Below are 27,024 nucleotides of genomic sequence, written 5' to 3'. Positions count from 1 at the left end.
CAATTTGAAATTGATTCACCACCGGACAAACGAGAACGAGATACGGACAATAATCCAAGCCTAAAGTCCCTAATCCAAGGAATGGGTTTCACTGAAAAGACCCCCCAATACAGAGCATGTATAAAACTGATTGAAGCGATTGGCCCGAAACATAAAACAGGCCACACCGAAGTAGTCGATTTAACCTCGCCCACAGAGGACGACGCCACAGCCGGTAACAATAACGAAACTTTATTCGTCAATACGAAACTACAACAAGAAGGCGGGACGGAACAGACAAAGAAAAACAACACATTACAAGATGACGAGGAACACGAAAGTCAGGGGTAGGAAATTGCCAAAGATGACATACAAGCAGAGATAATATATGTCAAAAAGTCCTATCGGGACTATAAAACTCAAACCTGTCAGTCCTAATGGGTCTCTAAAACTCACAAATCTGTCAGTCCTAAGGGGACTTTAAAACTCAATTTAAAAAACGATTGTTTGTAAATTTTGTTGTCAAGGGGGAATGTCATCCGGCCTGGATCGACAAACTAACTTTATACGTATGTTATTTATTTTATTTATAATCTTATGTTGAACGCCTAGATGGACGGTCACTTGACCTTGATAGACAGAGAAGGCGAACTCTATTTGAAATAAGAACCAGAGTTGTATTAATGTTATCTGTCAACTAGTCGGTATGACAATCTCACTAGAGCAAAATGCGAGTTATAGAGTCATTGTACTGCTAATTGTTTGCCCAGTAAAAAAAGTGACCGCCATGTTTTCCAAAAATCTATTATAAAAGTAATTTGTTTGTTGTTTTTGGTGCTTTAGACTTTGTTAGGACTACTAATTTTAATAGCAAAGCAATCTGGATCAGATTAAAAAAGCATTGGTACGTTTATTGCAAAAAAAAACAATTTTTGCAACAAGCGAGACAAAGCGAGAGATGAATTCTTAAGGAGAACTGGCATTTGCCAAAAAAAGTGCCGGAGAAGCTGAGTACAAGATTTTGACTGCATACTATTCACCTAGAGAAAAATCTGCACTTTGCAAACAGAACCAAAAAACAGCAAAACTAGTGAAATAGGGAGAAAAAAAAACAAAAAGAATTGAATAATCAGACTGCCTTTTATTGATGCTGAAATGAATTTCTGTTTTTGTTATAGTTTTCATAGAAAAATGAAAGATGGAGGGATGCATTTAGCGATTAGAAACGTTTTGTTAAGACAAAATACAACATTTTTGGCCTTAATTCGATTTGGAAGATACAGTGAGCCGGAATAAATTACCGATAACCCATTATTAGCACAAAACATATATTGCTTGATGATTATCCCAATTTGGCCAAACAAGCGATTTTTGAACCTCTTTAATTTTGCAAAAAATAATCACAAAAATTTTTTTTTCACATCGATATCAAAACGCTAATGCTTTTAGGCTAATATAAAATGTTAAACATGCGTATTCAAAAAGTCTAAATATGAACAAAAAGAACATTTTTCAGCACATAAAATCATTTCAAAATAGACATTTGCAAGCTGTCTTCCGCTATTTTTGCGACTATTGGACTCGTTATTGTTTCTAGTGTTTTTAAATATCAAAAAAGTTGTCAATGGTGTACTGCTTCGAGACAATTTATTACAGCCATGCTTACCTTTCAGTTTCAGATGCTTTTTATGTATCTGAACTTTATCAAAACTTCATTTTTAAATGCAAAAGGTTTCACAACTTCTAAGTAGAAATAATTAGATTTCTAAACCTTAAGCAAAAGCCACTTATTTTGCCTTTCTTTTGGTTTTGTTTCTTCTTTACCGAAACAGACCTATTCGAATAAGTTTTGATAAGTTTTCTGCCAGGCAGGGTTCCGTACTCACAAATTCCTCACAATTTGTGTAAGTAAAAAAACTAATCATTCAAACCACATGCCATGTATAGGAGTTGTAATTTTTTAGTTCAATAGTAGCATTTCTGTATCAAAACTAAATAAAATTGTTTGACTAGAAAATTTCTAAACGAAATTTGGGTCAAAATTGACTTCATAATAGTAATAATCTGTTATTAGTGATAAAGTGATTAGCATTACTTGGTGGCAATTTTTGAAGTTGATTAACTAATTATGTACTGAAGCGAACTGTTCTCAAAAAAAAACTTCCAGAGAATCTTGTTTTCATAAATAACGTAATCTAAACGCAGAAAAAAATTTTAAAAAAAAACAGTTTGGTTGCTTGTTTTTGACAGATGCTCCAAAAGTCAATGGGTAAAAATAAAAAGCAGAAAACTGGTGAGCCAATTGGTAAATATTTATTTCTTTCATATTATTGTCAAGTTTTTTATGTGCGAGAATTTAAATACCTTTCTGACATAGAGAAATTTTTACCTGTGGCTACTATTTAACGAAAAAAGTCTCAAACGAAAGTAACTTTCAAATTATTGGAAACTTGATTGTATAGAAATTAGCCAACAGACCGTTGGAAAGAGTCAATGAATGCAAGTAAACTGACAAAATTACAAACTTGTTTATTAAAAAAAGCGCAGTTTGCCATTTTTCGAGAAAACAAAAGAAAGCGTCAAGGCTCTTTGAATTTCCACATTGATTTTTTATGGCCCTTTTTTGATAAAATTAACCCAATTCGAGAAAATGGATCATAAGGTAATACTTTTATTTCCCTGAAAAATCTGATAATTGAATTCTATTTTCGACATTAAAAATCAATCACGTTTTTAGTGACCTTAACAATTTTGCTGTTCGATAGCGGAGTTTGCCTTCCTTCTAACTAATGAATTGAACTGAACTTAAGAATAAATAAACCGCGAAAAGTAACCTTGATCTTGAATAAATTGTAAGACTTTTCCTGAAAAAAAAACAAAAAAATCAATGCGTCCTATATAAAAATCTGAACTAAGCGCATGGACTCTTTGAAAAAACTGCTCTAAAATTTGCATTCTGAAAACAAGGAAACCCGTTGAACAGAAAGCTCAGACCACATTTGAGATTTTTTCAAATTTCTGTTGTTTTGGTGCGTGGTTTGATGAGCGGAATTAGTTATGAACTTAAAAACCTAGTAACCTAAAAAATCAATTACAAGTTTGGAGGGCAAAAAAGTTTTATAAAAAACTATCAAACATTCGAAGACAAAGTTTCTTTCCCTTGTGAGTGGTTGGAGCCAGATATGACAGTCATGCAGGTGTATTTTATGGAGGTATAGGAATAATCTGATTGGTTATTCTGGTAGCCCCGGTATTCTATCGAAACTTTTGCTAACGTTTTTTTTGGTTCTTAAATATTAGTTCTTCAACCAGTGTCATATACAACAGGAAGAAACCTCTTCCCAAAATATATTGCAGAAACATTTTTTATTGTTATGTCTGTACTCAGGGCCTAGTTATTTTTTCTTTCCTTGTGTCGAGTTGCTCCAATGGTGTTGAAAACTATTTTTTCTATAAACGATGTTTCAATTGATTAATATAATCATTTATATTGCAGTGAAAAACTGGGTAGCGAATGCAGAGCAGAGCAAATGGTGATTGTTAAGAGCCAAAATTATTGACCTAATTCAAATTAAACGACAGAAGTATGTATGAAACACAATCAATCCAATTTCCTCTGTTGAAGTATATCCTTAATTTCCCCGAAAAAGTTCCAAAGGAAATTGAGCCGAACAATTCAGGATAGAATGAAAAAATAAGATACTTCCAAAATAATCTAAAATGTTAAATATCAATTTGTGCTAAACAGGATATTCTAAATGTCCACAAATTTAATTGGCAATAACAACTTTTTAAATTGGCAGCAAAAATTCAATACTGCAATTGGGACATTGGTTGTTCGTACATAAATAATCGCACTCTGAAGAGGAAAAGTTGAAAAATTGGTTATGCAGTAAATGAAATTTCAATTCAATCCTGTTTTTTTTTCAGATGTTTCTTCATGTCTTCGTTGTATCGAAAGAGCGTTCGTATTAATGATTTGGAGATAAACTTTTGCTATCTCAGCAGTGATTTTAGTATTTGAGCTGCGATTTGTGAGATTTTTAATCTTTTGTGCCGATAAATCAGTAAGGACATAAAACGTTCAATTTTTGCTGTTTCGAACAAACTTTGAAAACGATCTGAAACCGAAATCGCATTATTTTTTGATCAGCGGAATCAACCGGTTGATTTGTGGTATAATAGTAATAAATCTTCTTAAAATGAAGATGAATGATTGAGCTTCTAAAGTTCATTCGGTTGCTTTACCAATGACATTCCGGTCGTCGATTTGAACCCATTTTCAGGTTTTGACTCATCTAAGGAGTTCCCTTATTAGGCACAGAACACCTTGTAATCCACTCTTTTTGGCCTTTCAAGCCTTTCAAGTTACTTGCAATAATTTCATGTTTGCCAAGTATTCTTTTTATCCTCGGTTTACGTTTGAAGTTTCGCTCTAATATCGTTTCAAGTTACATTTGAAGTTTCACTCAATTTTTTAATGGAAATGATGATGAGGTCTTTTAAGGTAATTGGGAATTTTTTGCAGTAAATTTGATTTGAGAGAAATAAGGCGGGAAATGGCATTGCAAAGAAAGATCGCATAATAACTTGGATTTTGGACTAATTAGGTTCGTTTTGGTGCACTGAAATTGTTTAACTGTCAGATCCTGACTCGTTCAAAATTTCAAAACTGAAGGTTTGTATTAAGTGATGCGGGTATCCAAATCTTCTTTTTTAGAATCTTGGACATGATTGTCAATATTCCACATTTGTGTCATTTTAAGTAAGTAAATCTTGTCCTTGAACAATTCTGATCACTATACAGGCAGGCTTTTTGGAACTTGGAAGTTGGGGATCCTGGTGCCTGATGGTATTTTTGGTGGAAAATGTTCATAGATTTGATGGGTTCCTGGACAATGACGGGGATTCTCCGAAATCTTTGGAGTGTGCGAACTGCTTTTTGGGATCTCTGTTGACGAGTAGACGTGGTGAGAATGATTACTTTCCGACTATGTTGCAGCTGATGGTTCCGAACCCGATGAGGACGGCGAACACGAGGAAGAGGAAGTACAACACGAGCATGATGACGCCCATGATGCGGTTGAGGCGCCACTTCATGGACATGATGAGGACGAAGATGAAGATGAGCATGGAGAATAGCATGAGTATGTAGCAGAACATGCCATCCGAGGTGACCTCTATGGCGAAGTAAGTTTCCGAGGTCAGTGTCGGATTGTCCCCAAATACATTTAAAGACACATAGATCAGCCACGGGATCGGCAGCCTAAATAGTCATTGGTTCTATTACCATACTTCAAAATCAGGCTAATAGAGAAAAAGCCCATATGAAAACCTGTCGATTAATATTATATAAAAAGCATTGAAGTGCCTCTAAAAAAATAGTGGAAAGGCACCAAAAGGCCATAAATTTTTTTTCAAAAGCAAAACCAGAAAGAGGGTACATGTAGGTATATGTTAAGAGATGGTATATCTACGTATTTGCGAGTGATTACATTAAGAGTGCTATGTGTGCGTGTTAGCGTGTTCATTCGTGTGTTTTTGTCGCGTGAGGTGTGTGTGTGTGTTCATGCGTTCTGTTGCGTGTATATATGTGAGTTGCGTGTGTATGCGTTTTTTTTTGTATGGGCGTACGTGTGTGTATGTGCGTCGGTTGTGTGTGTGTGTGTGAGATGTGTGTGCGTTGTGTTTGTTGTGTGTATGTGCGTTTGTTGTGTGTGTATGTGCGCGAGATGTGTGTGTGCTTGTTTTGTGCCCGCAACGAGTGCCCGCAATGAGGTTCCATAGATAATAGTCGAATATAATGGATTTTCAAGGTCTGTCTCCATAAAATTCTAAAATAATAGATTATAACGGATTATTAATTGGTTATAACCAAACAAAAAAGAAACGTTCTAAAACAATATAATCGATTCTAATAGATCAAGGAAGATTTTGTTTTACGCAAGAGCCTGGATTTTTCAAAAATTTATAGATTCAAAACTTGAAACTTGCAATCGTTAAATTGAGATTTACATTTGGCATGTAAATATTGTTGTATTGTTTTTTTCTCATTTTTTAAACAAATTTTTTGTCATTATTTTCTTTTTTGGGGTATCGCCGCTCGTCGCCTACTTACCACCACAGTTATGCCTATCAATCTTATTTCCTCCACTTGCCACCCCTTCTCCTCACAATTACCCACTTTACACACGTTGCACGGATAGGTTTTGAAAGTATGCTGGATATCGTTTTGGAATTATGTAGATGCGAGTAGGTTTAAAAAACCAGTAGGCTATAAGAAATTTTGAAAAAGCTGCAAATTTTTGCAGGAAACTTGTAAACATTTTAAATTGATTATATTTCTTTATAATCCATTATAAGAGATTTTAAATGGATTATAATTGATTTAATTTTTTCAAAAATGATAGATTATAATGGTAATATTCTATACCCTGAAAATCTATTATAATCGATTATTAACCATGGAACCTCATTGCGGGTGTGCTGGTGCGTGTTTGTGTGTTTGTATGTTAGCGAGTATGTATGCATATGTGTATAGTGGGTTGTGTGTATGGGCATGTGTTTTGCGTGTGTTTCGTGTGTCGTGTGCTTTTGTATCTGTTTTGTATGTTAGTGCGTTTCTATCAGTGTATGGTGTGTGTTGGTATGTGTGTAATTGAGTATTACCCGACGCAGATGTCGAAGAGGTTGCTTCCGATGGAGCTGCTGAGGGCCATGTCTCCGAAGCCCTTCTTGGCCACTAAGTAGGAAGTGATCAGATCAGGAACACTCGTCCCAGCCGCCAAAAATGTCAGACCCATGATCTAAACAGAAAACAACTTGCCGATTAACGAATACATTTTTCAGCAAAAACTTTAGAAGAATTTTTCTCTTTTTTTAAGAACATGAATTGTTTAGCGCTAGGTGACCACAATGTCAAGCACATAAACTGTAACGTCTGGAAAAAATCTCTCAAATGACAATTAAAAAGGCACTGACAAACGGGGATAAATTGTTCCGAATAAGCCCATTATAGGATGGCCTTAAATATTTTTCTTAACCCAAAAGTAGGAGAATAAATACACCTTGTAAGCTTTAGCTCGACTGTTATATCACATTAAAGCCGCTTCAGTCGTAGCTCGGATTCCAAACAAATATATATTTCCTCGAAGTCTGTCTCGCTGGAAAACATTGGTCTGAATTTTCCTTTTTCTGATTTTTCAGCAGAGATAGGAAATTTATTCCAACAATTTTTTCACTTCCGATATCTTTTTTAATTTTCGAGTTTTAACAAGAAATTACATCCATCCATGCAAGGATTTTTCCATTTTAAAAAACTTAGTTTGAACGAAAATTCAGGTATCAGTTTTCACTCTTTATATAATTTTTTTTTTATATTACAGTACAGCAAAACTCCGCTTAAGAAAAAATGAAAAAAATTGGAGTTCAAACCTATAAAAACAAAGATTCAGAATGCCGAACCAACAAAAAGAGCGTTAGCAGAAGTTGGAATTTTTCTGCCAAAAAATGCGACTTAATCAATGAATAGATTTGTTAAACGTGGCCAACAGACAGTTCTAAAATGTTAACTATATCACGCAGTAGCGTGCCGAGGAAGGGGAGGGGAGGGGAGGCTGGCAGTGAAAACATTACTTTTCAGTTCTGAAAATTAAATTTTCTCTAACGGGTGCTATTTCACATCCATTTTAAGGCCGACCAATCCTAAAAATAAAATTTTTTAAAGAATTTTTCGACGCCATCATGCACAATCCGATCTTGTGGAAAGTAAACATTTTGTTGAAAAGGGTAAAATTTAGCAATTTGAAAGATTATGAAAACTTCGAGAAATCCGAATACGCGAAAATTTTGTCAATCAATCAGAGCTCTGTCTTCAAAAATTTTGAAAGGAAAACATTAAATTTATTCAGTTATGGACAGTTTTAAGGTCATTGATTGGTTGAGAATTTTTGCGCATGCGAATAGACCCCATAAAACATCTTTTTTATTATTGAACGGTAAAGTTGAGGCAATTACTCGCATGGATTCACCATTTTCATGTAACGTCACTTGCCTACGAAATCTGTGGAATAAATTTGATTTTTATTTGAAAGGACGATTATTTGATTGAGCTAAATTGATTACAAAGAATTCACTTCCGTTCTATTTCTTGTGCTAATACTCTGGGGAAATGACATTTAGCTCCCTCTGTTTTGCCGTATGCTTCGAATATTTCAAAATAAAGCAGCTCCTTTGTAGCAGGAAATTACCAATTTTTGCCATCTCAGGGCGTTTTTATTCATGGTAAATCCAACATAATTTCACCAACTAGCACAGAAATATTCATCAGGCAAAAAGCATTTGCTTTAAAAAAAGTATTTCAAGGAAATTGGGAGCTATTCATGTTTTCCCATGAGATTAGAACGAACAGTAGAGAGAAAAGAATTTTGAATAAATTCATTGATTATACGTTTACCTTGAGGCTCTTAAAAGGTCAAAAGAGTGCCCACATAGAAAAATGCTTTATGAAAAAGAAACCCAAAAACTTAGCTTTAGAATCATTTTAGCTACAGGGAAAGTGTCACCGATGCTTTTTTCTACATTACCAAAAGTAGGGTCGTATCTTGGACTTTTTGCAAAGAGGAATTTTTTGAGAAAATTTTAGCCAAAAAAACGCATACATGAATGATACCAGAAGTTATGAAAAAATTTATGCCAAATTTAGTTAAGCCTAACAATGCTCAATTGGGCATCGGAAACCAGCAGTTTTTCACTCATTTCAGTTCGTAAAAACCTGGTCGAATATAATAATAGCCAACGTGAGAAGAACCGCTTTTTAAACCAATTCACTTGCTCAAGGTCATCGATATTGGCCACCGGCAAATTGATGTCAAAGTACGCTTTTTATGTATCTTAACAAAATTTATGAAGAGAAAAATATTCAGAAAATAGCAAAAAAAGACGTTAAACTATTTTTGTTTTAATAAAAAAATAATATGAACTGTCAAAAGATTTAACGATCTAACGAGAAAAAATGTATTTATACAAGATAAGGAAGACTATACTCTTTTGAATTTTCTTGAGCTATATAACAAGCTTATCTTGAAAAAATTTTTTCAACAGTTAAACTTGTATTTTTGGCTTACATCAGGTTTAAATTAATGAAATGATCCGTTTTTGGGGCAATTTTTAAATCGAAATTCCGCAAAGTAATCTGCACCATTGTAATTCTGCTACAACTCTAAGCAGTTTTTGTTCTTGTGTAATATCAACCTGATTTTCTTCTCCAATATCAACCTATTTTTCTTGTCTAATGTCGATGTCTTGTCCAATGTCAACCTAAAATTGTCAACCAAATTCGAAGAAAAAGTGGAATAGTTCTGTTTAGAGTATTTTTTCATATTGAGTCAAATATTGATCTTTTAACAACGGTTTTTTACGAAAAATGTTTATATCATCTGAACAATATTGTTGTTCAGAGCTAGAAAAAACTTTGCCGGTGATCATTTGTCATTTGTCATTATGGGGGTTTGAAAAATGTTATTTTGGCCAATTTGGTTTAATTAACGCGCAATATAACGCGTTCTTATAGCACCCATTAGCGTTAAATTGATGCATTTCAAGATGATTTGAGGAAAATAAATTATGTCGTCTTACTCTTAGGATATAGGACGCTAAATACATCCTTTTGTGTATTTTACATTAGCATATGGGGGGTGAATTGACGCAAAAAAATGATTTGAAAATTTTCATCAATTTTTTAATTAAAAATTTCCAATTAGCGTCAGATAGCAGTCAAAAACTTCAGGGTTTTGCCCTGATGAACGAGCAGTTTTGTTCAAATTAGCAGTGCGTATAAAAAATGCAAAAAACTTGAAATAGGTAGAAATAATTTTTAAAAGCCATTGCCAATTTAGCATGTAAATTTGAGTTTGTAGGTGACCTTTAGATATACTTTTTCTTCGAATAACTGATTTTTGGATGAAAAACCTTCTAAAACAGAATATTCGCTCTTTTTAATTAGTTTTTTTGATTCCAACATTGTGCAACTAAAGCAAATTGTAAAAAGTTCGGAAAGACAACTTATTTTAAGAAAATCTTTTCATTTTGACAGAACTTTGCGTGCATTTTGATTGCCTAAAAATTCAAATTTGCATGCAGATTTTGCTAGCAATTGGCAGATTGCTCCGTTTTATCAAATTTTGTTGCTTGCAATTTTTTGCAATTTTTGATATACAATGAGGCAGGCGCGGATCTAGGAGTTTCTCGAGGGGGGAAGCGGATTTTCAAAAAAATTTTGAAAATTTTGTCGACCTTTTTTTTTAGGTCGACCAAATTGGTTTTCTGAGCTCTCCCAAAACACTATAAAGACCCTAATTTGATCAAATTTTGTGCGCCACAGGCAAATTTTTGAAAAAAGGGTAAAAAGACGTTTTTAGGCGCTTTTCGGAAAATTTCGACCAAAAAATCGCGTTTTTTCGGCACGCGCTCCCCCCTCAAAATTAGTAAAGATTGGCGCCCGAGAGGCCTTTAGAAGAACTTTAAGGTCAGTCAGCCAAAAACGGATATCTTAAAATAGTTCAAAGGGGAGACCCTTTGGGTCGGCAGGGGGTCGAATCACTGAAGGAAAGGCGTTCCCCCCCCCCCCCCCCCCTATATCCGCTACTGCAATGAGGGGTGTATGTGAAATACTGACCACGGAAGGTATGCAGCAGAGCCACCCAGTCCTCTCCACCCACCACACCATGAGATAGGACCACAAGGCTATCCACACAATGCTCATGATGAAGGAGAGGGCGAACAGGTTGTAACCCCAGAAGGCGAACCGACTGCTGGCCGACTTCGTGCCTGGCTTGCCCCTCTTCGGGTCCGGAATCGTAAGCACGAGTGGAACCATGATGGGCAGCAGACACAGGTAGAGAAGTTTGCGGTACCATGGCTTCTCAGACGGCCACGCCAGTGTCACTGCGCCCTGTAGCACAAATAAATGAACAAAAAATTACATAAAAACTCAATCAAAATACACACAAAATACACACATGTCGTGGCAACGCAAATCTAGATTGTGGAAGAAGGATCGGTTCACAGAAAATTATAATAGTCCATCAGAGTTGAGTTCTAAATTTCTGAGCGAACCAAGACAACTCAGAAAGCTCAAATTTAGAAGATATTTCCTCTGTGATCATTTTTCGTAAAGTTATGGGGGTTTAAAGATAGCCCATTGGGATTATTAACGGGCGACATATTTTGTGCTATTAATGCCTAAGCGGAGATTTTATCCGTCTTAGAAATTGTTCGAAATTGGGTTGAGGCAGGCTATTTTGTAGAAAATTTGCTCATAAAATAAGCCCAAATTAGAGTAGGTGGAGCGAGAGTGAAACGCTTAGCGTTTTCATCTCGCCGTGTATTAGGGATTCAAGGTCCCCGAAAGGTCACCATGACTTTTGAGGTAGTTTGTCTTCTGTCCAATTGGTCATTTTCTTTCTTGCTGATAAAAATTATTGAAGTATGTATCAACTTATATCTGAGCTTGCGTTATTGTAGAAAAAAATGAAGATTTCTTAGTTTTGAGAGTAAATATTTGACTACAAAAATCAACGTCAATTTGTGTAAAATGCCGCTTGAAGTAATTATAAAGGGTCAACGGGTTAGCTTCTTTTCGGGTGTGCCGAAGAGTGGTGGGGGGGGGGGGGGGTATGGGGGTGTGGAGGAAGAGGGTGGGGGTATTGAGTTGTGACTTACATCATCTTCTTCTTCCTCTTCGTCCATCTGGTCTTGGGGGGACTTCTTATTCTCTTCCGCCTCACTCTCCCCATTCTCCATGATGGGCGGGGGAGGAGCAGCTGCCCCGTTATTAGGACCAGACGTCCCATTCATCTCTGCATAAGCAAACACAACTCACAAATTAGGTCAAGGTCATAAGGTCAGATAAGTTGTGGTAATTGCGATGAAAAAGTCATTGTTGCGCATACTGTCTCGGGTACAAAAGTTCAATTGACAGAAATCACTGATAATAGTAATTGAGTTTTCAAGAAGCAGCCATTACAAAATGTTTTTGTTTTTATAAAAAATCAGCTAACTTTTAACTGCATCCAGTTTTAACTTAATTGCAAGGTTGAAAGCTGTGCTCGAAAAAAAAACTGTAATAATTGGTAGCCTTATGAGTTAAATATCATTTGCTTCTTAGAAGCAATATGGTTATGTACAGAATTCTTTTGATTTATTTTTCGTCTTTTCGCCCATTCTGCCAATCGGAATTTTTGTGCTCAGAGACAAAATGCGACCAGTGATGACTTGTCAGCAGGTGTGATCCACTTTTTACTATCAAACCAGGCCAGCAATCCAAAACATCAAATGATCAAAGAGATAAATCAATCCTATACAAAAGTTCAACAAAACTTCTCGTATCAGGGCAAAGCCCTGGATATTCTGAGTGCATTTTAGTTTCTACGGAGACGGAGAAGTTTAAGTTAAAATAATTAATGAAGTTTTCGAAAGAACTAAAATTTCGAAGTCTCTCTCACTATTAAGACTATTAACTAAATAGATATGCAATACAAACTTTGGCCTTTCATAAATCGGTCAGTAATTTAAATCGATGCCCGAAAAAAGTCAAGACTGCTCGTATCAGGGCAAAACCCTGAATGTTCCCGGCTGCCCTTCAATTTTTCTGAACTAGTTTTTGATTCTAAAATCGGAGAAACTTTCAAAAAAACAAATCGAAATTTTATCATTTTTCCAAAGTCCTCCTCCCACATGCATATCCATGCCCAATCTTCAGAGAAAATTGATGTATTTAGCGTCTAATGGCGTACTGAGGTCGAAATTCGTCTGAAGATAAAAATAAACCGATTTCGTCATTTTCATAAATATTTCGTCACTTTCTTCAAAGTCGGAACAAAAAATTGACCATAATTACTCCTAATTGTATAGAACAAATAAAAATAAATGTTTTAGAAGAGGCAGTCAGAGGCAAAGAATCAAAGGCAACCCTATTGAAAAAAAATTTCGTGTTTAATTTTTTGCACCGTTCGAAATGCGACAAATAATTAGGTTCAGATTTTTCGTTTCTTAGCATATAAAGGGTAATTTTTTGCCGTGTGCTTGAAGTAATTGCTAAGTTTTTCCACACCTATAATTGCTGCTTTTTGCATTTAAAAAGAATTCAAAAATTTCAGTAGAATAGTACTAATTGCAGATTGTGTGAGGAAAACTGTTGTGCGATGCTAGCTATAGCGGCGTTGGCGGTGATCGAACCCTAGTCCTTGATAATCAATTTTTCAATATTCATGAGTTTTCGATTATTGTCTCCAAACTCAAATTATAAGCAGTTGTGTTTGTTAAATGTTTTCATTAACAGGTAAATTTGATCATAAAATCTATGATCGCAGAATTCTTCAATGAAACTTTTTTCAGAAGTATGCAACAAAAGTGTCAAAAAGATGAGATGATAATAATGCAAAGATAACAAATGGCAATGAAATGATCAATTATGTGACCCATTATATCTGTCCTGTTTTGCAATAATACATGTATAGGTATGAATCGAATCGGTGACATTCGCGCAACTTACGGACTAAAGCTGAAAACCAGTCAACACTCATTATATATTTTCTTCATCTTCAGTCGAGTCGTCACGTGTTTTACAAGCATACAATTCGAAGCACAATCACTAACCAGATCCATATGATTAAACCATTCATACTTAGCTTTGTTCAAATAATCAGTTTTTTTTGTTAACTCGAAGGGATAATGCAAACCCTAATTGCTCATTTTTATTAAAAATTACGGTAACGCCCAATATATATTGCTTGTTCTGTAATCTTTTAATAAAAATGATCAAAGTGACATGTAAGTAGCAAATAGTCCCTACATATTTTGATCAACCTGAAAATTTCTTCAGTGAAATGCTTAATTCTTGTTTCATGTTTCGAAAATCAGTTTCCTGTTCGCGATTTTTTTTCTAAAGCATTTGTTTTTGAAAAAAAAATTGCGTTTCAAAACTGATCGTCTCAATGAAAGCCAGAAAGTTATTTCACTGAAGACGTTTTAAGGTTGATCAGAAAAGAGATACTATTTGCTACATATGAAGAGAAAACCCATCGCACCATTTCAACTAACCTCTTTAAATTCTCAGACCAAAACCCACAACCCATCATAAACCACAGCCCTAATTGCCTGTTTTTACTCACTGTGAATAACAGCTCCGAGCTTTTTGAAATAATGATTGTCGGTGGCTTCGAAATTCTGACTTCCTTGAAAGCAGGGCAAAAACATTGATAAGTTTAGACAAGATTTTATTTTTAATTGTAAAGTTTTCTTTTGAAATTTTCATCATAATCAGTTTTTGTCGAAATGAATTCAACAATTAGAATGCGTTGATGCAGAAGTACACTTAGGTACCTGCGAGAAGGCCTTTTCAAATACGTTAGCACAAGAACTCGAAACTCTAGGATTTTAATAAGGCAGGGAAGGATCTAAAATTTTTCGAGGAGGCGCGGATTTTCAAAAAACTTCGAGTATTTTGTCGACTTCATTTGCAAGTTGTTCAATTTGACTTCCCGAGCTCTCCAAAAGCACTAAAAAACCCCATTTGTCTATGAAGAAGGCGGTTTTTTGAGAAAACAGGCAAAAAAATTATTTTTGGGCTTTTTTTAGAAAGTTTTCACTAAAACTTGAAACATGGTTGTCCACATAAATAATGAAACTGATGACAAAACAATTATTTTAACATTGGGTTGCTTTTTAAATAATCAAGTGCATTTTTTCTTCTTAAAAACTAACTAAAATAATTCAAACTTTGCTAATTCATAAATTTCAGAACTCATAAATTTTTATCGCTAAGGAGTAACTACACTGGAAAATTCAAAGTATAGCCAACAGACAATTGAAAAAGTGTCAATGAACTTAAGAAAACCAAAAAAACGACTGATTATTTTGAAGCATTTGCTAAACAAAATAATATCATCAGTTAAATGAAATAAGTTTGAAAGTCAGGGACATTCTGTAATTGACAATTTTAAAATTAAACTCAAGTCTGCAAACTGTTATTCTGCTGGAAAATCTAAAAAAATGCAACCAATTTTAGAAACTAAATATTGTTCGCTATTTTTGCATCATTGATGTTTTCACTGAGAAAGTCGTATTTGCTTTAATTTTAGCAAATGAATTTAAACTGAAATGAAAAACCGCAAAAAAAAGAAAATTGAGCAAAAACAAATTCAAGCATTTTTGTGAAAAAAAAAAACTGCATTAAGTATAACATATCCAGCAGACAGTTGGAAAAAATCAATGAACGCAAATAAACAGAAAAACACTGACTTGCTTTTTCAAAATCTCAGTTTTCACTTTTCAAAGAAAAAATTAGATGCCCTTAAAGCTCTTTGTATTTCCAGAGCAATTGATGATCTGCATTTTTTCGATAAAACTAACCCAATTTGAGAAAACTCGATCAAGGGGTAAGTGTTGTATTTCCCTGGGAAATCTGAAAATTAAATTCCAGTTTCGAAACTAGATGACAATCACGTTTTCCTTGGCCTTTTAACTTTCGCCTTTTTTTCTTCCTTTTTCTTCCTTTTAACAAAAGAAATGAACTTAACTTGAAAAAATCAAAAATCAAACCGCAAAAAAGTAAGCTTGAGCCTGCATCATTTATAAGACTTTTCCTGAAAAAAAGCAAAAAAAATCATCGCGACCTATATAAGAGTCTAAACTACGTTCATCGCCTCCTAATAAGCATTTTCTATTCGTTCATTGACACTTTAAATAGAAATTGTATCTTAACATGGTTGATTTGATGTTTACATTTTCATGATGATATGAAACCCTGCATATTTACTACGCTATAGGCTTCACAAAGTTTGTTTCAACTTTTTATTCCGTTATTTTTTTAATAAATTTTAAGGTTACAATTACCGAAAACCACAACCACAGTAGCAGATAAAAAAAATCAGCGAGAGCCAAGCATATTGAGAAACCAGCCCTGCGTAGAAAATGTGCTTAACTGTTCTACTTCTAAAATCAGAGGGTGGTGTGTCTCCGGGAAAGGATGAGAGAAGGTGGGGCTAAGGCTAAGGAAAATATGGATGGTGTGGGGGGGGGGGGGGGGTGTGGGGGGTCGTATTTACGCTTGTTGTAAATAAACAAAACACACGACTGCTATTATCTCTGGGATAGTGTATTTTTGGTTGGTAATATAATAAAAAGGTCAGCTAAGTGGTAGTCCATCCATATGATTCGGAAGGGGAGAAGAAAGACTCACTTTTGATTCATGGGTGATGTGTAAGCGCGAGGAGGGAGGGGGGGGGATATTTATAATTGAAATGTATGCATTGCTATGAGCCATTCGAGAGAAGAAGCAGTATACCCAGTCAGACATGAATAGTATGCATTACATCTCAGTAAAGTCAATCGATAATTAATTCCAACATACCGTACAGGTTGCCTTAAACAGTTCAAAATTTTAAACTTTCAGTTTCAATACTTATTGCGAATATAAGGAAAGAAGGTTTTATGAACATTTTACCTCCTGGATTAATTAAAAATGTCCATCTTGTAAGATGCCAGGGTTTAGTTAAAAAGATCCCACGAATTTTTCAAGATTCGAGAACATTTTAGCTTCAACATAGGGTTAGTTCTTACTAAAAAACCTACAAGATCTTGCAAAATAGACACTCAATATCAGCAAGGCTTCATTGAGAATCAAAATCAGAAACATTAACAGACAGTGAAGAATGAACAGAAACATATCATTGAAATTTACGTTTTCTCCATTTTGAAACTAAATAGTAATTCAACTATAAGAAAACTTTGTATTTTTCCTAAATAGACAGTGTATCAAAAAAGGTCTTTAGCTGAATACTAGTGATATTTACTCTTTTTTCAAACTAATTTAGGGGTTTGATTGGGGTTAGTCGGTGAGGAGGGGGGGGGGGGGGGGAGAGGGGTTATGACACATACAGTTTGAAGACTCACGATTTTTCTCTCCCACTCCGGCGGCGGCACCTGCGATGCCCACGGGAATGGCCAAGGCAGTTGATATACAGATGGTCTTCCCTGAAAACACAATCAACACTTATCACAACATTCTCTCGCCTCACAGCACAAATGTGCATTTACACGCAATTACATTCGGCTCTTTTCTATTACAACCCCGTAGCAAATCATAGCCCTCGATAAAACAAAAAAGTCTAATCTGGTGTTGATATACTTGATGGTTGCTAGATTGGGGGGGGGGGCTATAATGGGAAAAAAGCCTTGAATTTAACATACAAAGATATACCAGCAAGCAAAAAGCACAAGAAGCCGAAAGGAAAGGTCAACAAGCCCATACTATTCTGTTTTTTTTTTCATTTTCCAGACATAGGAGCGTTATAAGTTTGACGTAATAGCAATTATTGTTCAACTCGGCTTGTAGACTTCGTAACTTGTTGGTATAGTAGCCTGGTTGGGCGTTAATTACCAAAAATACACCAATTAATTGCTCAGACGTGATTCATGAAAACTGTTTCGATTTTTTTAAAATACGATCTATAAGCTACGCAAGCTCTCCCGATGGGTTTCAAGAACTAAAAGAAAAAAATAAAATAAATTAATTTCAAAAATATTCTTTCAAATTGAAGTAAACTTTTTGACGCCAATAAGTTAGGTTAAATTGTGGTCGAAACTTCGATTCTAATTGCACATCAACCAGTTTCCGGTTGATTTTTTTTCATTTTTTTTTCAGTTGAGCACGTCTGAGCATTTATTTTGTTTACATTTCGCTGATAAATAGTCAAAACAAAAATAAAAACACTTTTTAAAGAGATGAGCAGATATTAAACCAACAAACCAAGCCCTGATCAGAGAAGAGAATAGCATATGAAATATAAGTACACATAATAAGCTAAGTGTTATTGTTATTTTAGTCAAACGAATCATTGATTATAAACGAAGCCTTTTAAAACATTGAATATAATCAGGATGACCATGACCAAGTAGAATATGGATAGCCGGTTACTGTGCAAATAGCACAGAATGTTCCGACCATAGTCTTTAGAACACTACGGTTTAGAAGTTTTTTCCAAATTAGTGTAGTGTTTTCTGCTTGGAGTGATCTAACTTAAAAATATAATTTAGGCATATTAGCCAGTCATCGTAATATAGGCAAATTGGTTAACAATTTTTGTAAAAGAACTAAGAAAATGGAAAAAAGTGGATTTTGTTTTGAAGTTTTTGGTTGCTCAAGGTGGGACTGGCTGCGGTAAAATGAATGACATCTCTTTCACCCACAGAAAAAGGTCCAAGGTTAAAAAGTGGGAACTTGGACGGGTCTAACGAAAAAAGGAACTCGAACATACATAGTGGTTCTTTAATAACCTTACTCTGCAGTACGTAATTCGCGGGAGTCGAAAACTACCTGGGTGCTTCTAAAGGTAAAATCAAGGTAAAATCAATTCTGAAGGTAAAATCAAGCCAAAAATGTCTTTGAATTTTAAAATTGGCATAAAATTTTTGTTGTTTTGATCTAGGCGACAATTGTTTTGCGTAGAAAAAACAGTTTTTTGATTTGGAGCTCATAAAAATGGCATATTTTTCTAAAAATCCGGGTGTAAACTTTATGGTATGAAAATTCCGGTGGGATCCATTCGATTTGTGTTGCGGAGAGTGGTGGGGGGGGGGGGGAGGCGGTTCTAACAATTAAGTAGAGCAGAGTATGTAAAAATTTAAGACGCATTTGGTCACCCTGATAAAAAAATTAGTATAAACGGGTCAAAGATAAAGCGTCTAAGACATCAAACATGAAAGGAGTCCCAATACCAATAGAAAACAGCAAAGCCACAGAAAAATCATCTGATGACGTCACACCGCTAGACTAGATGTAGCTTGAGAACATTCCAGACATAGCAACATGTATTACCACTTTGGTATAGAGGAGGAGGGGGTTGCGTAGGGGTTGGTTGGTTAGTTGAAAAACGAGCATGAGACGACAAAGTCTTCGAAAAGTTCTTTCGAGAAAACGTTATATATTGCCCTTGTTAGCATTAACAACAAAATAAAACTCCAATTTTTGCTTGATTGTATGGTGCACATCTTGATGGTTCCAAAATTACCGCTAGAAGTTTTGTTAGAATTTCTGAATCTTTAAGAAAAAGTCAAAAACCCTTCAAGCAGTTAGTAAAATAGAGATTGAATTTTACCTTACATTTTATTGACAAATTAAAATTATTTGATTTATCTTCATATCACTAAAGTTTTCATTCTGAGAGTTCATCAAAAAATTGCCACACGCAAGGTGTACTTGTTTCAAAACAGTCTCGCGGAATGAACTGCAAGAAAAAAAGAAAAGAAACTAATTCAAACCAAATATTGGTCCTGCAACTGAAAGTGGATCAGAACTTTTTTTCGGGTGTTTTAGTTTTTCTTGTTTTCCACGCAAAATCAGGTAATATAATTAATCATCAGAATGGGTCGAGAGATCCATCATATCAAAGATCTTTCAGTCATCTAATTAAAGTCGAACGAGATTAAAAAATTAATGTTTTTCTCAATTTCGAGACAAACCCGTTTGAAAATTTTGCGTTTTAGTCTAAGCTTGAGCGAGTAAAGCAAGCAAGTATATCGAGCAAGACATGTTGTTAGACGTAACTCTTCTCTTTACAATTCCTACTCTTTAGTAATTCTACTCGTAATTCTACTTCCAAGTGTAATTTCAACTTTACTATACTTCTAATTTAATAATTTTCATTCTTGCAGTTTTTCACCTAATTCAGTAAGCCTTTACGAAGAAATAAAATAGCCATCAAACAGTTAGAAAAGCGCCATTGATTACTAGTAAAACCGAAAGTCATCTCACGAAAGTCAATTTACATTATGCGCCTCTAAAACTCGAAAAAACATTCTCGTTAACACTATTTTCATAGCACTAACCCCATCAGCAAAAACTCGTTAATTTTTTTATTTCTCTGAAAATCTAAAAAGTTAAAATACACCTTCCGAACCAAAATTTCATGTAAGTTTTTTTGGCGCCGTTTCCGCTTTTTTTTAAATAAAGAGCGTAATTTGCCTTCCTCTCATCAAATAATTTTGATCTGATCCTAAAAAAATCAAAAATCAAACCGCAGAATAGCAGACTTGGCGTAATCAAAGTTCTAGATTTAAGTCTTCGAAAAAAAACATAGAAAATAGAAGATTGGAAAAGAGCAATGAATGCAAGTAAACATAAAAAACACTGACTTTGTTTAAAAAAATTCAACTTTCGAATTTCAAACAAAGAAAAAGAGATATGCCCTCTAAGCTCTTTGAGTTTCTAGAACGATTTATGATTGGCGCTTTTTTGATAATACTAACCCAACTTGAGAAAGCTGTATCAACAGGTAATGTTTTTATTCCGCTGGAAATCTAAAAATTAAATTCCACTTTCGAAACGTCATTTTCAGTAGATGAATTTCAATTGAACTCAAAAAGTGCATTTATACTTAAGTGCATCAATATTTCAAGGCTTTTCCTGAAAAAATAAAAATATAAAAAACAGCAAGATTTATGTAGAATTCTTCACTACGGTCATTACACTTAACAAAAAACAACGACCTATATAATTGTCTTCACTACGTTATTCGATACTTAAGCGACAAATTCAGCAAAATAGTGGGTGAAAAAAATTTTTTTTTTGTATTTTTACTGTTTTTTTAATTTCGTCAATTTTCACTTTACTAAATAATGCTTTATGATAATTGCACAGCAATCGGTGTTTTTTAATTTTCAAGTAAATTTTTTGGAACTTAACTAAAATTACCTTAACAATTTAAAAAAAATAGCAAAACAAGACAGGTTAATGAGTCATCATCAGTTGCAAAACAAACATTCTTTACAAACGCAAAGCGACTGAAAAATCTAAAATCATTTGAGTTCTTGATTGTTTGGTTTTTAAATAATATTTCGAACTCAAGGTCACAAGTTAGAAACCAACCGAAACTTTACGCTGCTAGCCATCAATATCTGTTTTGAGCCATTTTTGACTTTTTTGCGCTTCAATTTTGTTTCGAAAAAAAATCAGGTGAATATAAGATTGAATGTACCAACTACACTTAGCTTATAAAAACTTTACACTTAGCTTCTAATTTGTTAAAATAGCGTCCGAACTTTCGTAATTTCAATTGCGTCTCTATGGAAAAAATGGAAATATAAAACATAGCCAACAGGCAGATGAAAAAGAGTCAATGAACACAAGTAAACAGAAAAAAACGGACTTGTTTTTTTTTTTCGTAAAAAAAATGTCAAATATCGAACTTAAAGAAACAAACAGATAGCCTCAAACTTCTAGAACAATGTGTGATTGACCGTTCTGATAAAATTAACCCAATGGGAAAAAAAACGGAATCAATAAGTAAATTTTTTGTTTTCCTGGGAAATCTGAAAACTAAAATTCTATTTCGAAACTAGAATTCGATCGCGTTTTTCGTGACTTTACGTTTTGCTGCTTGATAGAAATTTACCTCCTTTTTTACATGTCTTTATATTAATTTGCTTTTTTTGTTACATCAAAAAGTATAAAATATCGAAAGACAATCCGCAAAAATCGAACGACAATCCGCAAAAACTCAAATTTGAGCCTGAACAAGCTCCAAGACTGTTCCCAAAAAAACGGGAAAAAACACGACCAATATAAGAAACTGAATTTTGTTCAACGAATCTCAAAAAAAACTACATTAACTTTTTTCTAAACTTTATCTTAAAAAAATTTACAGCAATTTTAAATAAAAACCACTTCAAATATAAACTCATTAGAAAAGTATACAAGCTGCCTACTAATTGACAAAAAAGTAGATTTGGAGAAAGCCACTATTTAGCCCTGGAAAAAATTCAGTATCTGGTTGTCTCACCCTTTCTTATCACAAGGTAAAAAAAATCCATTTGTAATCCTGTGAGAAAAACTTTAAACGCTCATTACGAGGCCAAACTGTGCACTGGATAGGCGCACAATTTCGTGTCTGTATGTTCCTGGATTCCAGAGACGAATGATATACAGAAAGATCAAAAGAAATGAAAGAACAAAGAAGAACAAAGGGAGCGTCCTTATTGCGTATTTCGCTTACATTTTCCAAAATACACAGTTCAGCCCCGTAATGCTGGTATGGTTTTTAGATGGCTCAAAACCAGTAAAACATTTTTTTCGTGGCAGCTATTTTTTTAAATTATTTAGAAAAAACAAACGATATTTGAAATTTTTTTTAAAAAATCCTTATTTCCCTAGCTTCTTAAAAATCAAGTTTTAAACACCGATAGGTATTATCTGAACAAAAAAAAAGTTTTCAATAATTATGCAGCCAAAAATATTACAAACTGAGACTGAATAATTTCACAAGATTTACCAACATGAATCGGCGTTCATTATATCATCAGCACGCGGACAAAATAAAAACAGTTTGTACAATATATATCACTTTTTCGATTTTTTGTTTCATAAATCGAAAATTCAAAAAATGATTTTTTTGTTCTCACTACACATAAAAATAGGAAGTAATCATGGAAATTATTAAAAATAGGAAGACAGAAAGGGGGTCGTTTAGTGCATGAAACCCAAAGTAAATAGAACTTGATTTCACGTTAGTATCATTTGCTTGTGCCGATTGTAAGCCAAAGTAGCTGTTTTGTAGAAATGTTTACGCTCAAATGTTTATTGCTGCGCCCCCGTCAAAATCAGCGGGCATCAAATACTCAAAAGTAAAAATGGATTGGTTGAAATGCTTTGCCAATCCGAAAACTCAGAAACGGGTACCGGACATCAGGCAGACGAGACTTGAAGCCAAACCGTACAATTAGAGACTTCAAAATCAAAATCTTCTCAGAAGCTCTCAAAGAATATTAGTTTGGAAACTGTTTGAAAAACTTCTGAGTTTCATATTCTTCAATGGCCAATTATTGGCTTTTTCTCAAATTTCGAGACTTCAGTTAATGTTTACGAATGATATACAGTTGACATTTCAGCATTTTTCTCGTTAAGTTCAGTTTTTGACCTGAAGTCCCTTTGGTTGGAAGTCCAGTCAGTCTCCCTGTTCCCTCACTGAAAAACGTGAGATTGAAATCGATTTATATAGATGTTTAAACAGATAATATACTGTATAGAAATCGATGAATGATCGCTCATTCAATAACGTGAATAGATTTAGTATGGATTAGATGATTATTACATTATGAAAAAAAAAACAATTTTATTGCGCAAAATACGGATTAAAATCAATTTAAGTGATTTTTGAAAGGTAATGAAAAACATTCAAATCTCCACAAAATTTAATTTACCAATTTTTTGTTTCAAATCATGAGCATTTTCTACTCAAGAAAATCTCTATTAGAACTACAGAGAGCAAGTTACTCGAGGAGAGTTTTTACTGCAAACTATTGCGTTTAAATCATAACCTTAAAAGTGCAAAGCTAAGGGTTCCCGCGGTAATGAGAAGAAAAACTATGTAAAAACTTTTCAAAAGTCATTTTCATTATCAACGTACTAGACTCAGTTTTGTTGAGACTAGGATTAATTTTGCTTAGCGCAAATAACATATGATTTTGAAAACCTAATTAGAAAATTTCATTTTTGGTGCAGAAAGTTTAGATATTAGTTATCTCCATAATTTATTTTCTGACCAAACATCAAAACGAAAAAACACTTAAAAAGCATACGTTAAATTTTAATTTCCACTATTTCTCTACTGTTTGATAGTTTAGAAAATCTGAATGCAATTTTATAAAATGATTATACAAAAAGTCGTTATAAACCTATTTACATAAATTTTCATCGATTTCTTGTTGCTCAATTACGTTGGAAAAAGAACTCAAAAGAGTTAACAAAAAAGGAAACAAATTGATTTGAAATCGATTACTGAAACTGATTCTTAAGATACTTTAAGTATCAAACTAAATCTATTTTCAAATCAATTAAAATGATTTTTTAGATCTCTGCTGCATTAGCTGTACAAAATTGGTTGCAATCCATTTTTTGTCGGTACGGTTTGTCCTAGACTCCAGAAAAACAAAGTTTTACAGCATTTGAGTTCAATTGTCACACTGTATATGTTGGAGTAAGTTTGTTCTAGGCATTTTAGGTTTAATTAACGAACAAATCAGGATACAGAAATGGGCTGTTGATAAAAAACACTGATATCAAGGGAACAAAAACCTTTACCTACAATAGCTTATTTCGACAAGTTCCAGTCCGCCTAAGAAATCAATTTAGGTTAAAAATGCTCATTGGAAAAAGGCAGCTGTTAACTTGGAATGTTTGAAAAAGCTTAAGAACTAGAAATTGAAGTTATATGGGCGCCAATCCATAGAAAACACAAACAAAATGATATATTTTCACCAGTGACGTGCGCAGAATTTTTATAGGGGGGGGGGTCTCTCTCCTTTCAAAATTAGTCACATTGGCGCCGAAGACGCCTTTAGAAAAAATTTGAGGTTGTTCAACGAAAAATGGATGTTGCACTCAGTAGTGTGCGCCCCCCCCCCCCCTCGGCACACTACTGATTTGCACAAAATGCGGTAAAAATGATGTTCACAGACTACCTTGTATTAAGACAGCAGTGGGGCGGATTTTCAGATTGTTAAAAAATCAGCATAAATATTCAAGTTAAATGCTCGATTGTCTAATTCTTGGAAAGGTATGAATCTGTTTACTTCACACAATTTTTACATGGAATTAAAGAAAATAATTGCATGAATAAATTGATTGTAAACGTTCAATTAAGGTAAAACTGAAATTTGATTATCAGATGATGATGAGAATGATGACAGCAATCGATCAAGACACTACTTATTTCTGTTATTTTTGGAACAAACCCTTGAAACCTAAGATACTTTGATGAAAACGATCTTCTAGCTGGTTAGCATTTCTGTTGAAAGTTCTGACATACTCGTAAAGCCTTAGGAACCTGCAAACTGGACAAAACGAGATATTAAAGCGTTAACTAAAAACGAGACCCTAGCTGAATAAGTGAGAAAGGAGAAAAAATGTTTGAAATTGAGAAACATTGAAGCGCGATGAACAATCAAATTGCCAGTTAAGTAGTTATGATAGCGAAACACTCTGACAAAACCAAGCTGAAGACGCCAATTGCCATTTCACTTCAAATAAGTTCAAAGTTCAAATAAGTTCAAATTAAGTTCAGAGCGGGCGGGAACTTACTTGAGGCCAGAAGAGAACATAAAAGTGAAGAATGGTTTAAGGCAAATTTATGCAAGTTGCATATTTAGGATAGTACCTCTGTATGATGCTCGCACTGAAATAACATCGATTAGTCAACATCCAACGTCTGCCAAAAAACAGGTAATTTTAAGCAAAACTAAATGATTTGAAGCAAAAATTCTATGCTACAAAAAACTAGACAAACTTTGATTAAAATATTTGTGCTGAATCAGTTTTAACCTTGCGTTTCGTGGCTAGTTATGAAATAACTATTTGTGCTTTTGAGCCGAAAGTGCGATTTGTGCTTCAGTGATAAATACATGTGCGCGATGAAAAAAGATATTTGTTTTAATTGAGTTCATGAGATGAGTCAAACCACAAAGCAGACATGATTTGAACCCACTTAACCTATGTGGAGAAAAGGTCATAAGAGGTCAACAAACTCACGTCTTCCTTTCTGGTCACGGAGTCCTGCCTCTTGCTGAATGGCCTTCATGTCCATTCCGTCCTAAACGAGAAACAAAAACTTCAGTTTAAATGATTAAAAAATATTTTAAAATTTTAAATCGTATAAATTGATTTCGCGTGGTAAAATTCAACTGTTTGCCGCTCGTATAATATGAAAATGGAAACTTTTTGATTTTTTGATCAGCACCCGGTAATCGCTGGTATCTGAATGTTTGAGTTGATTACGCATAGGAAATATCAAAATCTATAAGCAGCATGTTTTGTTACAGCTTTATTGTTTAGTTCAAATCTGTTTTTTTTTTGTTTTCACTTTCACTATTTAGTTACGCGTTTACTCCTGAACTACGATGATTGTAAATACCTTACATAAAAGATTGATCTTGCGCACTTCCTCTGAAAAGGTTTTCAAAACTAATACTTCTTAGGACGCTTGTGGGGCGGATTCAGACGAAGGATGGGATCAAGTTAACATACTCCCCCCTACCTAGACCTCAAGTTAACATCTTCTTGCCCAACATTTAATAAGGAATAAATTCGGAAGGTGTTTCGGAAGAACTAAATTTTTTCTGAAGGTGTTTTGGGCGCCCGTACATACTTAATTTGAAAGAAGAGTGCACGCTGAAAAAAAAACATATTTTTTTTGGTCAAAATCCCAAAAGCGGCATTTTCATCCCTTCCTCAAAATTTGAGACAATAAATTCAGCAGACGTTTCAAGAAGCTGTTTTAAGGTTTAAGAAATTGGCTTTGAGTTCTAATTTAAGTTTGCGCATAGTTACAAGGAACATGCATTGCGTACCCGCACTCAGTAAAAAGAGAAAATAATAGATTATAATAGATTTTCAATGTCAGTCTCCATAAATTTCAAAAAAAAAATTGATTATAATCGATTAAAAATGAATTATAATGTAACATTATAATCAATTCTTTTTTAGTTTTTTTTTCAAATATCATTGCATTATAATCCATTATAATGAATTATAATCCATTATTATTCAACAATTGTGTCATCGCTTCATTTTGTTTTATTTTTGTTTTGTTTTGTGTGCTTTTCAGTTGGTTACCGAGCTAAAAGAAACTGTAGTTTTGTACTTATAGCCAGGGGCGGTTTTAGGGGTGGGGGCTGAGGTTTCCCCCTTTGAACTATCTTGAGATATCCATTTTTGGTGACGGAGCCTGATAACTTTCTAAAGGCGCCTTTGGCGCCAATATACACTAATATTGAGGGGAGTAGTGCACCAAAAAACGCAATTTTAGATCAAAAATTTCCAAAAATTGTGTAAAAACGCCTTTTTTGGCCTGTTTTTTCATAATTTTGCCTGCGGTGCAGAAAGTTTGATCAAAATGGGGTCTTTATAGTGAGTGAGGAGTGCTCACAAAATCAATTTGGTCAATCTAAATAAAAGGTCGACAAAACTTTTTGAAAATCCGCCCCTCCCCCGAG

The 27,024-nt window shown here is 34.2% G+C and overlaps 1 protein-coding gene across 9 annotated transcripts in view; it reads right to left on the bottom strand.

The window, feature by feature from the left end:
- Positions 1-3,451: 3,451 nt before the first annotated feature.
- Positions 3,452-27,024, bottom strand: part of LOC134842475 (sodium/potassium/calcium exchanger 2-like) — an 82,086-nt gene continuing 58,513 nt past the window's right edge. For 6 of the 9 annotated variants that reach the window (XM_063858832.1, XM_063858829.1, XM_063858831.1 and 3 more), the window contains 9 exons: positions 25,562-25,622; positions 25,191-25,208; positions 16,933-17,013; positions 16,391-16,402; positions 14,151-14,213; positions 11,701-11,837; positions 10,655-10,930; positions 6,649-6,785; positions 3,452-5,245 (listed from right to left, as the gene is read on the bottom strand). In XM_063858832.1, the coding sequence (XP_063714902.1) occupies positions 4,960-5,245; positions 6,649-6,785; positions 10,655-10,930; positions 11,701-11,837; positions 14,151-14,213; positions 16,391-16,402; positions 16,933-17,013; positions 25,191-25,208; positions 25,562-25,622 (1,071 nt within the window). In that variant the 3' untranslated portion in view covers positions 3,452-4,959. The remainder of the gene's footprint in view (positions 5,246-6,648; positions 6,786-10,654; positions 10,931-11,700; positions 11,838-14,150; positions 14,214-16,390; positions 16,403-16,932; positions 17,014-25,190; positions 25,209-25,561; positions 25,623-27,024) is intronic. The other 3 variants (XM_063858835.1, XM_063858836.1, XM_063858837.1) reach the window with 3 other exon arrangements.

This window comes from Symsagittifera roscoffensis, chromosome 3 (assembly GCF_963678635.1).
Source record: "Symsagittifera roscoffensis chromosome 3, txSymRosc1.1, whole genome shotgun sequence".
Lineage (NCBI taxonomy): Eukaryota > Metazoa > Xenacoelomorpha > Acoela > Convolutidae > Symsagittifera > Symsagittifera roscoffensis.
Note: the sequence above shows the minus strand (reverse complement) of the source record. Positions and strands in the feature narration are given on the sequence as shown.